At 38.4% G+C, this 14,010-nt stretch overlaps 1 protein-coding gene across 1 annotated transcript in view; it reads right to left on the bottom strand.

The window, feature by feature from the left end:
* Window positions 1-331: 331 nt before the first annotated feature.
* MCU (mitochondrial calcium uniporter) overlaps window positions 332-14,010 on the bottom strand; it is a 118,306-nt gene continuing 104,627 nt past the window's right edge. Inside the window, exons 4-8 of the mRNA XM_087932344.1 lie at window positions 13,186-13,290; window positions 9,602-9,762; window positions 7,851-8,054; window positions 4,516-4,632; window positions 332-2,283 (exon numbers count right to left, since the gene is read on the bottom strand). Of these exons, the coding sequence (XP_087788470.1) occupies window positions 2,206-2,283; window positions 4,516-4,632; window positions 7,851-8,054; window positions 9,602-9,762; window positions 13,186-13,290 (665 nt within the window). The 3' untranslated portion in view covers window positions 332-2,205. The remainder of the gene's footprint in view (window positions 2,284-4,515; window positions 4,633-7,850; window positions 8,055-9,601; window positions 9,763-13,185; window positions 13,291-14,010) is intronic.

Raw genomic sequence — 14,010 nt, 5'->3', positions numbered from 1 at the left:
AATGACTTCTAAAGATACTTAAATAACCAGGAGGCGGGGGGGTGGAGAGAGAAAGATGAAGCAAATCCATTATAGAACTACCTGCAATGTAGATAAAACAGATCATAAAAGTCTGTAAATAAAATGATATGCCATGATTTATGGGATTAATTTTCTATACTGAAGTATTTTTGTGCTGCATTTTTGTAACACAAGAATAGAGGCATGGAGACACACCAAGAGCTTAAGAAATGTTGTTTATAGGCAGAATGGATGGAGGTTTGCTACACCCAAATTCACACATTCCTTGACCCTCTGTTGAATTGGGCACGACACAATTTCAAGACAACAGTTCAAAAACAGAATAATTATTTATTGTTCCAGAAGTACATTTCTCTTTTATACATATTTAATAAATGATACAGGATTGTACACATGTTCATTATTTTATTTTATTGTTCTTTTTAAGGTCTTTTCTCCATGCCCCCTCCCTCACCCCAAACACACACAAGAGAATTCTGCTACAGGACTGTTTGCGTTCTTCCTTTTTAAAACGCTGCATACAAAGAGGATGAACAGATAATTTAACTTTTTTTTTTTCTAAAATTTAAAAAAAAAATTGCCACAATTATAATTGAAAGGAGAAAGACGGGAAAGAAGTAGGAAGAGGGAAACACCTTGGAACATGCATCCATTCAGCTCAACATGCCATTGAGGGCGAGGGAGGAGAGACCATCCCGTCTGGCAAGGCACCTGGCGACTGGTTTATATTTATTTTACACTTTAAAACACGGTTCCTCCGAAAGCGGGAGCCTCTTGCCTTGACACAGTGAAAAGGAGTGAGCTGAAGGGAAATCCCAAGCTTTGCGAGAAGGAGCGTTAGAGACCTTCTTCCATCTCTTATCCTGCCTTCCCAGGATCTATCAAACAGGACAACGAAGGCGGCCATGGATTCCGTTTAGCACAAGTTGTACGTTCTCCTCAGACAAGATTATTGGGCTTCCGGTGGGGGGGGGGGGAAGGAAGGTCAATGCCTTTCTCCCACGAGGGACTACATCTGCTACTGTGCAGAAACCCTGACCCTTCAGCACCGGCCCGTACTTTTAAAGCTACTTAAAGAAGAGGGGGGTGGGGATTGTGGATCAAAGTGCAACTGTAGTCTTTTGCTTATCAAGACATATTTTATTCTGCTAGGCAAACGTAATATTTAATCAACCCTCTTTCAAAGGGACTTCATCAAGCGTCATGATCTCAAGCCAAATTACCTCATACATATATGCATTACCATAGGCCCAAACTCTTTTGATTTGCTTTAATTCGGATGACTACCCTATTTGGAGGGAGAAAGAGTAGGGGGAAAAAACATTCCTCCCTTAAGACTGTATATGAACAGTTTTTTTCTCATGCAACATCACCATTTATGTGTAAAAGTTGATCAGGGCAGTGAAGCTGAAGAAGATATGTGGGGATGCTTCCATGTTCAAATGTTCACAACGAGCATTATTCAGTCTGTGATCCGGATAAAACTGATAACATCAATAATCTTTCTGTATAGGAGACAGTTTTGTTTGACAGTAAGGAAGGAAAATGTTTTAGGTAGGTTTTTGTTTTGTTTTGTTTTTTGTGAAGTAAAAAGAAATTCTGCATTGCTCTTACAAAAAAAAAAGAGAACCAAAAAAAAAAAAGAGAGAGAGAGACACTTGGGTCCAATCTTGGGTAGCATATTAATGGAGATACTTCAAATCTGGATCACCAATCCTGGTGTCTTAAAATGGCTTGATTGTTTCCTTCTTTTGTTTAGTGCACTATTATTGTGCAATAGTTTGAAAGATTTTAAAAAAAATGCTGAGCAGGCTGCTGTTGCTTATTCAAGAGACAGACACTGCAAAGCTGGAAAAATATGTCCCCAATACGATTTCTTCATGAAATGCCCACCTTTATAATATATATATTTTCATCCAAAAGAAAAAACGTTTGAATGAGACAATCTTTAAGCCCTTTGAAAAGACTTAGCATTCCACAGTGCCTGATTATTATTATTATTATTATTATTTTTTGACTGAACACATTACCCCCTCCCCAAGCCAAGGTCTCTGTTTTAATGATTTAAAAACCCTTCACCCCAAGAAGGCCTTCCAGCTTCCACCTGAAGTGCTTTCTAATGAAAGAGGCAAGAGCTTGAAAAGATCTGCCACTTCTGTCAAGATACAGAGGTTCCTCTGACGATCAGTCTTTATCGTTGATTTGTTGGACAGGTAAATGCACCTGTAAGGGATCGCGAAGTCTCTTAAGGTCCAATTCTGCCTAAAAATCAATAAAATGCAGGTATAAGTAACACATTTCTCTCCATCATACTCTAGTGCAAGGGTCTTCAAACTTGGCAAGTTTAAGACCTGTGGACTTCAACTCCCAGAATTTCTAGGCTAACATGACTGGAAGAGGAATTCTGGGAGTTGAAGTCCACAAGTCTTAAAGCTGACAAGTTTGAAGACCCCTGCTCTAGTATGGCATTACAGCAGGGGTCCCCAATTCCTGGACTGTGGACCAAGCAGCGGTTCGCAGTCTGCCACGAAGTAGGCCACGCAAGCGACAGAAGCCTCATCCACACCCATGTGGGATGCTGGCAGCACATGAAACCACGTTCTCCCTATCCGAGGAAAAATTGCTCTCCTCATAACTGGTTCCTGAAATTGAAAAAGTTGGGGGTAGCTGCATTACAGGTAATCTCATTCCAAGTCGACATATCCACATTCACAAATGGTCATCATAAAAAAAACCAGGACTTTCTCATGAGGTGAACATAAGCGTTGAAACCATGTTAGACTGTATGTGCACTGGAAAAAAGGTGATTTATGACTGTTTTCTACAGTAACTTGCAGCATCCCCAGAGTCACGTGATCAAAATTCTGACGTTTGGCAACAGCCCTGTATTTATGACGAGAGCAGTGTCCCGGGGTCATGTGATAGGTTTTTGCGACTTTCTGACAAGCAACATCAATGGGGAAGCCAGATTCACTTAACAACTCTGTTACTGACTTAATAGCTTCAGTGATCCACTGAACAACTGTAGCAAGGGAGGTCATAAAATGGTGCAAAACTCAACTGTCTTGCTTAACAATGGAAATTTTGGGCTCAGTGAAGGTTGTGAGCTGGTACTGCCTGTAGATCCCATTCCAATGAATGCTTAACTTTTCATATCAACGAAGTCTGTAACATTCTCCAGAAGCTGAGATAATGCCAGAGGCAGTAAGATTAGCATTTCCAACAGGAAGGAATGGCCATTACCAGTTTCAAATAAACTAGTGAATTACGTAAGGAAATATTCAGTAGAGACAAACCATGGTGGACCTGATGAAACTGAACCCATATCGGCTCAGTTTTGAAATTTAATACGGACCAATCATGTAATGCATTGTAATACAGATCAGTCATGGAATGCAGCTATTTTAGTCATTGGATTGGTAAAATAATGGCTAGTTGGTAATCCTAAAAATCAGCTTCCATCCATTGAAAACAACTTTGAGCAATTATTTCTAAGAGATGAGGAGGCTCTAAGGACAGACTTTTTTCTCTTGCAAATTTTTCATCTACTCCTTTTCCTTCTTTCTTCATATAACACATATATATCTATATATCTCTATCTATCTATCTATCTATCTATCTATCTATCTATCTATCTATCTATCTATCTATCTTTCTATCTATCTATCTATCTATCTATCTATCTATCTATCTATCTATCTATCTATCTATCTATCTATCTATCTATTGCTGTTCTATATATTTGATCTCCATATTCTATTGCCTTAGAAACACTGACTCATATGGTAGACAAAATATATGGAATTTAGTTGCTATTATTAGACATAATCAATTGCCTGAAGAAACAGACCTCAGATACACAGGCAAAAACATACATTTCTGAATGCATGTTTGCTTATTTTACATTGGAAAACACACTAGAGATAGTGCTTGTTTTATGAGCATTCCTTTAACAACCATTCAAAGTTATGACAACGCTGAAAAGGTGACTTATAGCCAATGCAGCATCCTGGGAGTCATGTGATAAAATAAATAAATGAATCACAATTATGAAGTCACATGATCTCCATTTACAACCCTTTTGGAGTGGGGGGAGTTATCCAACAAGCAAAATCAGTAGGGGAATCCAGATTCGCTTAACATCCATGTGATTTGCTTAATGACCATAATGAAAGTTGTCAAATTGGACGTAACTTACTTAATAACTGCATCATTTAATGATGGAAGTTCCAGTCCCAATTGTGGTCATAAGTCAAGAACTACCTGTAGTGCTTTATCTTTCTAATGTGCTGCAGGTTTAATCAGCTATTTCAACTTTCTTCTGGGTTGAAATCTATACTGTTATAAAATCAGCTGTAAATAACAGTGTCTTTTGGAATACAAATGAGAGAAACATGAGGAAAGCAGATCAAAGAATTACTGAATTTTCAAGAACTAATAACAGGACAATTTCCTATTTTCCCCCAATTTCCTCCAAGGATTTATTTTTATTACCTGAGCAATAGCATCCTTGAGTTGATTGTATTTTTCTAGATCAAAACGTGTCTTTTTGGCTCCTTTATGGAAAAATAGTAAGTACTGCCTGTCTCTAGCATCTGGATATACATATTCCTATTGAATGAAAGAATAAATTAATTAAAACCTTAAGACGCAAACACTTGTATATCAATAACCAATTTGAAAGGACAAGAAACTCAACTCTGGGCTAATTTGTATCTGCATTCATTTAACATGGAATACGAACAAACTACAGTATATGCCACATGATGATCTGATTATCAACTGAACAGTGATACTATATTAAGGTTTTTTGATATATCTTACTTACAGGAATTGAGCAATGTAACGGACACTGTGTCATTTCAAATATGCCACCGAAAGCAGTTCTTGACAGCTTAGTCAATTTAATTTTAGTTTTGTTCCACAGTGGTTGAGTGATTTAAGCCACTTAGAGTTTGAGTGATATATTACAAATTACTATAATAAATAAACAAATGATTAACTAGCTTGTTGGAGAACAGCAGGCAGTATATGAAACTCTGCTTGGGTGCAATAATGCAGAGTAAGTTATTGTGGACAAGGGACAGGAACTAGAACAATATGGTTATTTGATATTTAGTATATTACCACCACTTGCTACTCCATTAACGGCCAATGATTTTGGTCTTAAATGCCAAACAGGCACGTAGGCTCCATATGCTATTTTGCATATCTTCATATTCAGCAATCCTGAATTGTGCCAAAATGGGGAAGAAAGAAGCAAGCTTTCCATTAGCTTTCAAAGTCGTTCTGTCTCCGGCACTCAGATCTTGATGGAAGGGGTGTCTAGAAGAATGGCATATAGGAGCCCAACTACCCATAAGCTCCAAGAGAAGAGAGTTTACGGCATTACAGAGTCATTATGCTGCATGTGTCCCAAAAGTGCTTTTTCAGGAGACAACTTGTTTTTTTTTTTTGAAGATGTTTCACTTATCATCCAAGAAGCTTCTTCAGCTCTGATCAGTGGACTGTATACAGATAGTGCTCGAACCATTTATTTAGTGACCGATTAAAAATGGCACTAAAAAATGGATTTATGATTATTTTTTTTCACACTTAAAAACTGTTGTGGCATCCCCGTTGTCATGGGATCCAAATTCAGACACTGGGCAACTGGCTTATATTGATGACGGTTGCAGGGTCTCAAGGTCATGTGATTTCCTTTGGTGACCTTCTGACAAGGAGAGTCAATGGGGAAGCCAGGTTCACTTTAAACCCCATTTAACAACTGCACTGATTCAACATAATAATTGTGGCAAGAAAGGTTGTAAAATGGAGCAAAACTCACTTAACAACTGCCTTGTCTTAGCAATGGAAATTTTGGTCGTAAGTCGAGGATTACCAGCATACCATTCTGATAGTGGTGGCGCAGTGGTTAGAATGCAGTACTGCAGGCTAATTCTGCTGACAGCCAGGAGTTCAATTCTTAGTGGCTCAAGGTTGACTCAACCTTCCATCCTACTGAGGTTGGTAAAACGAGGACCCAGACTGTTGGGGGTAATAGGCTGACTCCATAAACCGCTTAGAGAGGGCTGGAAAGCACTGTGAAGCAGTATGTAAGTCTAAGTCAAGGCTCTTCAAACTTGGCAAGTTTAAGACTTGTGAACTTCAACTCCTAGAATTCCTGAACTAACATGACTGGAGGAGGAATTCTGGGAGCTGAAGCCCACAAGTCTTTAAGTTGTCAAGTTTGAAGGCCCCTGGTCTAAGTGCTATTGCTATTGTATAGGACTTTCTGATTCACTTAGCAGCAGGAAACCAATGATCAGTGGGACACTCCTAGTAGTAGCAGGGTAGGCATCCTTTCCATTAATGTGCATGCTACTGTGATTAAGATAAAAAATGCAAATATAAATATATCCCTGTAATGTCTCAGAGAACATGGTTCCTGCCCTACATTTTTAAAAGATAACATAAATGAACCTACAAATTTAGACAAAAGTCTGAAAGTGGCATGTAATAAGCTGAGGACACCCCCATACATTCATCCTTTAGCTTCAGTGTATTCTTTACCTATTAAAGGAGTTTTTGAACTTCTGTGCAATAATATGAAAGCCATACAGAAGTCTCAAAGGGAATACAGGTGACTGCCAGAAAAAATTAGCTAAAATCCAAAATTAGAAGCTTAAAAACCAATTCACACATGTGTACATATTAGAATTATGCAATGCTTTGAGCGATTCTTTTCTCTCACAAAGATTAGAAGGGTGCACCCTTTCATAACTATTTTATGGAACAAAACGTTTTTTCCCCATCTGCCCACTTCAAAGGGTGAAACAACCAGATTATTTGCATTTTTTCCTGTGTGGCAGCCTCTCTGGGTTTTGTTCTGCAGGGCTAACTTTCTGAGATCATGCTCCCCTTAAGTGGAAGAGGAGTCTTTTCCAGCAAATTTTGAAGGAGGATATTTTGAGGAGGAGTTGCAATTTAACTTGGAAGCATCACTTCAAACCTCTTCAAGACAGAAGGATGAAAAACAGCTCCTCTTACCCTTTTGCCCAAATATTTTCTGAGCAGGCAGCTTTTTCAGCCTAAAACTGGAAGGCGGACCTCTGAAGCTGTGTATTTGACTTTTGGAAGTCAGTTGCCATTGTCCTTCAGGCTTTTCTTGGCAAAACGAATCATATCAGTTCCACAGTGCGTATCTCTCTGCCAAAGTCAATCTACGTCATGTTGCCCAGGCTTGACATAAATTAGAATAGAATAACAGAGTTGGAAGGGACCTTGGAGGTCTTCTAGTCCAACCCCCTGCTTAGGCAGGAAACCCTACACCACTTCAGACTAATGGTTATCCAATCTCTTCTTAAAAACTTCCAGTATTGGAGCATTTACAACTTCTGGAGGCAAGCTGCTCCACCGATTAATTGTTCTAACTGTTGGGAAATTTCTAGGTTGCTTCTCTCTTTGATTAGTTGCCATCCATTGCTTCTTGTCCTGCCCTCAGTGTTTGACCCCCTCTTCTTTGTGGCAGCCCCTGAGATATTGGAACACTGCTATCATGTCACCCCTAGTCCTTCTTTTCATAAGACTAGACATACCCAATTCCAGCAACCGTTCCTTACATGTTTTAGCCTCCAGTCCCCTAACCATCATTGTTGCTCTTCTCTGCACTCTTTCTAGAGTCTCAACATCTTTTTTATATCATGGCAACCAAAACTGGATGCAGTATTCCAAGTGTGGTCTTTCTAAGGCATTATAAAGTGGTATTAACACTCCATGTGTTATTGCACTGAACTATGCAACTTCCTTTTCCCAAAGAAATCACCATTTTAATGCAAAGCCCATCTTACCTGACGCGTTACTACGAAGTATGCATACATTGCCATAGCGCTGCCATATGTGATGAAATAGGTGACTGGCTCCATAATGTCCCAAGAATATTCCCACCAGGTGAGCCGAGCCAAGATTCCAAACTGGGTTGCCATGTAAGCCAGCCCACCCCACAGTAGCCAGGTTGTCCTCTTCTCTGCTTTTCTGCAAATTTCCATCCTGATCTGCAAAAGAAAATTGTCCAGGGCTAGTACAGTATTGAGCAGTAGCCTTTAACACAAGCTGAAACATAACCCAAGCATGTTGTCTAGTCCAGGGTTCCCTTAACCTTAACAACTTTAAGATGGGCGGACCTACTCATTTTAAAATAAAATAGTTTGAAGTAAGGTGGCCTCTCTTCCAAATTTTACAGAAAGAAGGGAAGGCTTACAGATAAACCCAAGAAGAGTGTATGTCCACATCATGTTTACTTTCGGTCTCTGTTATGGAAAAAATATCACTAAATCCTTCATTTCGTCCCCTGTCCAACATACGGATGTCTGACTAGACAAGGGTCTCTCAGTCTTTGTAATGTTAAGATGTATGGACTTCAACTCCCAGAATTCCAGAACTGGAGCCTCTTCTCCAATAGTGGAACAGAATTTCTCCCTCATTATAATCCATCTTGGATGAGTCTCCCAATAGGAACTAGTATTCTTTTCTTATTTGTAGTAAAAGGAATCAGCCAAAAGATTCTGGCTACTAATTACAAATAGAAGGCTAACCCACTATTTGTTCTTGGTTTGGATTTGGCATTTCTACATGCCCTGAGCTTTTTTCATTTATTTGAAAGAACAGCCAATCCCAATTTCTTATTCCCTTTCCATGGTGCATTTATATCACTCTTGTGCACCAATCTTGTTTAATCCAACACCACAAACTGTGATTTAACACAATTATAAAAACAAAGTTTTCAGATTCTGAGGACTAAACAGATATTAAAATAATTCCTTGTAGTGTTTTTCAACCTTGGCAACTATAAGATGGGTGGATTTCAACTCCCAGAACTTCCTGGACAGTTCTGGGAGTTGAAGTCCACCATCTTAAAAGTTGCCGAGGTTGAAAAGAATTGTGATAAAGATTGACGATCAAAGCCAATACAGATGCAAGAGGAGTCCATGTATTTGTGAACAGTATTTGGGAATCTTATACTTAGCTGTGGACCAACTAACCATGTCTCGGAGTCGGCTACACCCAGGCAATACCAGACATGCTAACTCCCAATAAATCCTTTGAAGTTTTGGAAAGGCTCAAGACTCATGATTTAATTGGGGTAACTCCTAGAATCCTGACAGCATGATTCAATTAACTGGGAAACAGTGCTTCATAGTAACTCATGTTCTTCCTCCCTCCCTTTACCAGTTTTTAAATAGAAATGCTCAGACCTAGACCCATGTATTAATAGATAAGTCTCAATATTTTGCAGTCTGAAGAGTTAGCTCAAGAATATCTGACAAGGAAATCACTTGTAAACATTGCCTGGGTGGCTGGATGCAGATCAGAATACCTTTTTGGGTGTCTATTTTCCCTTTATATGATTTTTAAATAAATTATTACAATACATATAGTAATAGATATTCATTGGCGACTTAAAATTAGTCCAAGAAATAAATTTACATATGAATTTTTTTTTACATATGAAAAAACCCTTGACAAAAAGAGTTGTCTAAAAACATTAATGTAATATACAGGTTCTTTGTTCTGCTGTCAATCCTACTGAAAGAAATCTCACTTTTTCCATGGGTGCCAATTGCTGCTTGAGGTCTTCTAACCTCCCAATCAATTCCTTCTCCTTATTCAGTTGGTGTTCTTCAATGCACAGTGTAGTATAGAGCTGCTGAATCAAAGTCTTCACATCATTCAACGTGGTGGCATCTTCATGGCTTAAGAGATCTGAAGAAGAACACAGATCTTTTAATATCCTTTTTTTTCACAATGTGATGGTACTGTGAAGAATGTCCTACTGAAGGACTGAAATTTACAAAACCAAATAAAACAGAGGATGGAATGAACTGGATTACTCGATCCATGGTATGGCAACTCATGTTCTATCAAGTTTTTAAACAAACATTGTTCTAATATAGGTTTGGCTTATGCTGGCCTCTCCCAAAATTAAAACTGATAAAACTCTTCTAGGCTGGATTGGCATATTACAGAAATAGGAAAGCCTAAAATTCTGTTTAAAATTCAGTATCTAAAATGTGACAATTGGGACAAACTTTTAATGTTGCCTTTATTTTTTATTTATTAAACTAAAAGTCCATTCTACAGCAAATAATTCAAACTAAGTGTTTAGTATTTAACATTAAGTGGCTTTTGGACTCAATTGGTAAACAACAGGTAGATATTTTATTTTATTTTATTTGCATGTATATACTGTATATAAAGGAAGATGACTTTCATCCATTTCCAAAACAAAATAAACATAAAACAGATAATGTATGAAAGCATGGTCTTGTTTCATGTAATAATAAAAGTAGAACTTAAAACAAGTTATAATGCAGAGAAGGGCCATGTCTGAGGATCATCTGGTGACCTCATTCTTGTGAGAAGTTTAAGTCTGGAAAAAGAAAAGAAGGACTTCTACTAGATGCAGTATTCTACTGAACTGTGAACATAGAGCTTCTGCACCATCTGAATCCTACAAGAACTTTTGATATCAGAAAGAAAAACAACAATATAAGAAGATGCGTTTAAATACACAAGGGACAGGACCCACCATCCAGCATAAGAAATGTTTGAATGAGCAAATATTCAAGTATTTACAAGTAGATTTTTTCCCAGCTATGTATTTGATCTGAATAGTCCCAAGAAAGCTAAAGTGACAGGACTTTGATCCAGGCTAATACAGCTTCATTTACATTTTTATACCCCAGAGTGCAAGACGATTTATTTGAGCTTTCATGCTTAACTACACACATTTTACCAAATAGATATTGTATCTTCATTTATGAAGCCCTAAACATCTCTTTAAGCCCTTCCAATGGTAATGAGTCCCAAAGGTGTTTTTTTTCAAGAGGCAACTGGACTTTCTTGTTTTTCTTTGAAGAGGTTTTGCTTCTCATCCAAGAAGCTTCTTCAGAGACAAAACTTCTTCAAAGAAAAACAAGAAAGTCCAGTTGCCTCTTGAAAAAAAAGACCACCTTTGGGACAACCATGACCTGGATGACTAAGAACCTCTATAGACAATGGGTAAGGAGGTCTCCAAAAATTAGAGACGATCGAATGGGACGGGGAGGATAATGAAATCTAACTTTGGTTAAAAGATAAATCTTTGCGTAAATAACAAATGACAATCACTTTCAAGCCTGTTTTTCTCTTTTGCCTTTACTGAAAATGTGACCATGATAGTTCATTTTAAAGATAAAAATAACATGGAACAGTCTCCCCTAAATACAGAAGGTCCCAATCATTTTGGTCTCAACACTGTCCAACTATTTACAAAGTCTGCACTACTATTACTATTAATCACTCCTTATCACCCATCCCCTCCCACTTGTGACTGTATGATTGTAACTTTCTCGCTTGTATCCTTACGATTTATATTGACTGTTTCCTAGTATGATTTGATTGCTTATTGTACCCTATAACTATCATTAAGTGTTGTACCTGATGATTCTTGACTCTTGACAAATGTACCTTTTCTTTTATGTATACTGAGAGCATTTGCACAAGACAAATTCCTTGTGTGTCCAATCACACTTGGCCAATAAAGAATTCTATTCTATTCTATTCTATTCTATTCTATTCTATTCTATTCTATTCTATTCTACTCTACTCTACTCTATTCCATCCCATCCCATCCCATCCCATCCCAACCCATTCTACCAAAAGGCTACGAAGACTCAACCCCTTGCACCAATCACTGGCCAGGTTATTAGTTAAGTCTATAGAGGGGTTCAGTTGCAAGGTTTTTATAAAACACTGAGTGTTGTACAAGTAGCCCTCCACCTACAGCCTTTTGTTTAACGAAAAAAGGTTTAGTTTACAATGGCACTGAACAAAGTGACTTATGACCATTTTTCACACTTAATGACCATTGCAGCATCCCCATGGTCACCTTATCAAAATTCGGGTGCTTGGCAACTGGCTCCTATTTATGATGGTTGCCATATCCTGGGGTCACGTGATCACCTTTTATGACCTTCTGGCAAGCCAAATCAATGCAGAAGCTAGATTCCCTTTACAATCATGTTACTAATTAGCAACTACAGTGATTCACTGTGGCAAGAAAGGTTGTAAAATTGGGCAAAAGTCACTTAACAGCTCTCTCACTTAGCAATAGAAATTTTGAGCCAATTTGTGGTCATAAGTTGAGGACTACCTGTATTTTGATTATTTTTATTTAATTCAGATTATTTTGAGGTTTTATTTTTTTCACTGTTTATGAACTGTTGTCAGTTGCCTGGATTTATGTATTATTGATGGATGGCCATGTAAATCCCCTTTATAAATAAATAAAATCAATGAAACAAGCACACGGGCCAATTTGAATTAGCAAGCCCTTTTGTAATGACAAAAGGATTGTAAGATCACACAACAGGGATAGAAAAAAAATGCAGGAGCCCAATGCTTTGAAACAACTTGAGCACGGAGAAGAATTAAGGCATAAAGCCAAACGAGTCAAGTCCCCAAAAAGCCATGCATTAAAGTCACATTTAAAACAGACAGATTTTACAAAACAATCTTTCCTCTTCTACCCCCAGCAGATTGAAGATATTTTGCAACAGCTTCTCTTTTCAAAACTAAAACTCATTTTACAGCACAAAAAAGAAGAAGAATGCATATCGGAAAAAAAGGTCAGTCAAGACTCAGGAGAACATACAACGAAACCGGATATAGGACCATTTCTCAAAGCTTGGAGAAATAGCTTGGATCAGCGGTGGGATCCTACCTGTTCCACTACTGGTTCAGTGATCGAGCATGTGTGTGCACCTAACGTGCATGCGCAGCTTTCTACACACCAGCTGAGGCCTGCAGCGCCAATCAGCTGAGAGGATAAAGAAGACAAAAGCGCGGGGGCAGATGGGAAGGCCAATCCTGCGCTTTTCTCTTCTTTCTCCTCTCAGCTGATTGTGGAGGATTTTTTTCCTACTCTCAGCTGATCATTGGAAGTTTTTTTTTTTTTTAAACTACCAGTTCGGCTGACCGGTAGCATACCACCACTGGCCTGGATATCATGATGGCCAGCCATAGTATATTTGGAGAAGATGCAAGTTTCCAAACAGACATGAAATTATCTTTCAAAGTATTAGATGGAGGAGTTTCATGCAAATAACTTTCTGAAAATCTATCCCAAGTACATGAAGCTGTTACCTCTCTTTGGTGGACGGACGTGGTAACTCAAGTCATTAATTACTAGTTTGAACTCGTCAAGAAGTAGGAGATCTATGCTTGTGGAAGCTGCTATTCGTGTCCCATCTGAAAGGAAAACGGGAAAACACGTATTAAGAGCTAGATATGACTTATTAAAATTTCAGCAGTGTTCTATTGCAAATTAGTATATTCTACCTCAGAGAAACAAACTGAAACTATATTTTAAGGGTTCCAATCTATAATCTCAAAATACAGGTAGACCTTGACTTGGAGACTATTCAAAGTTACAACAGCGCTGAAAAAAAAAATGACTTATGGCCAGTCCTTTCACTTATGACTCCTGCAGTATCCCGAAAGTCACATGATCAAAATTCAGGTGCTTGGCAACTGGCATCTATTTATTTACGATGGTTGCAGCATCCCATGGTAATATGACTTGCCATCTGCAACATTCCCAGGTGACTTCCAACAAGCAAAGTCAACGGGAGGAAGCTTAGCGACCATGCAATTCCCTTAACAGCTGCAGTAATTAGCTGAACAAACGGTGTCAACAAAGGTCATAAATTTGGGGCCTGATTCACTTAACCACCACCTTGCTTAACAACGGACATGCTGGTGCCAATCGTGGCCGTAAAGTCGAGGGCTACCTGTATCTCAGAAACTTAACTACTCTTTGTGTAATTCCGCCTGATGGAAGCAGAGCTGTGTACGAGAAAAATGGACCATGAGTAAAAACATCAACCAAAATCAGTGGGTAGAGAGTTAAAGGGGCACAAAAGTGGGAGGACGCCTATTTCCTACCTTTTTCAGTTGCAAACAACTTTC

The sequence above is a fragment of the Pseudonaja textilis genome, chromosome 4 (genome assembly GCF_049901715.1).
Source record: "Pseudonaja textilis isolate UNSWEBS1 chromosome 4, rPseTex1.2, whole genome shotgun sequence".
In the NCBI taxonomy this organism is placed as follows: Eukaryota; Metazoa; Chordata; class Lepidosauria; order Squamata; family Elapidae; genus Pseudonaja; species Pseudonaja textilis.
This window is presented reverse-complemented; position numbering and strand designations above follow the sequence as displayed.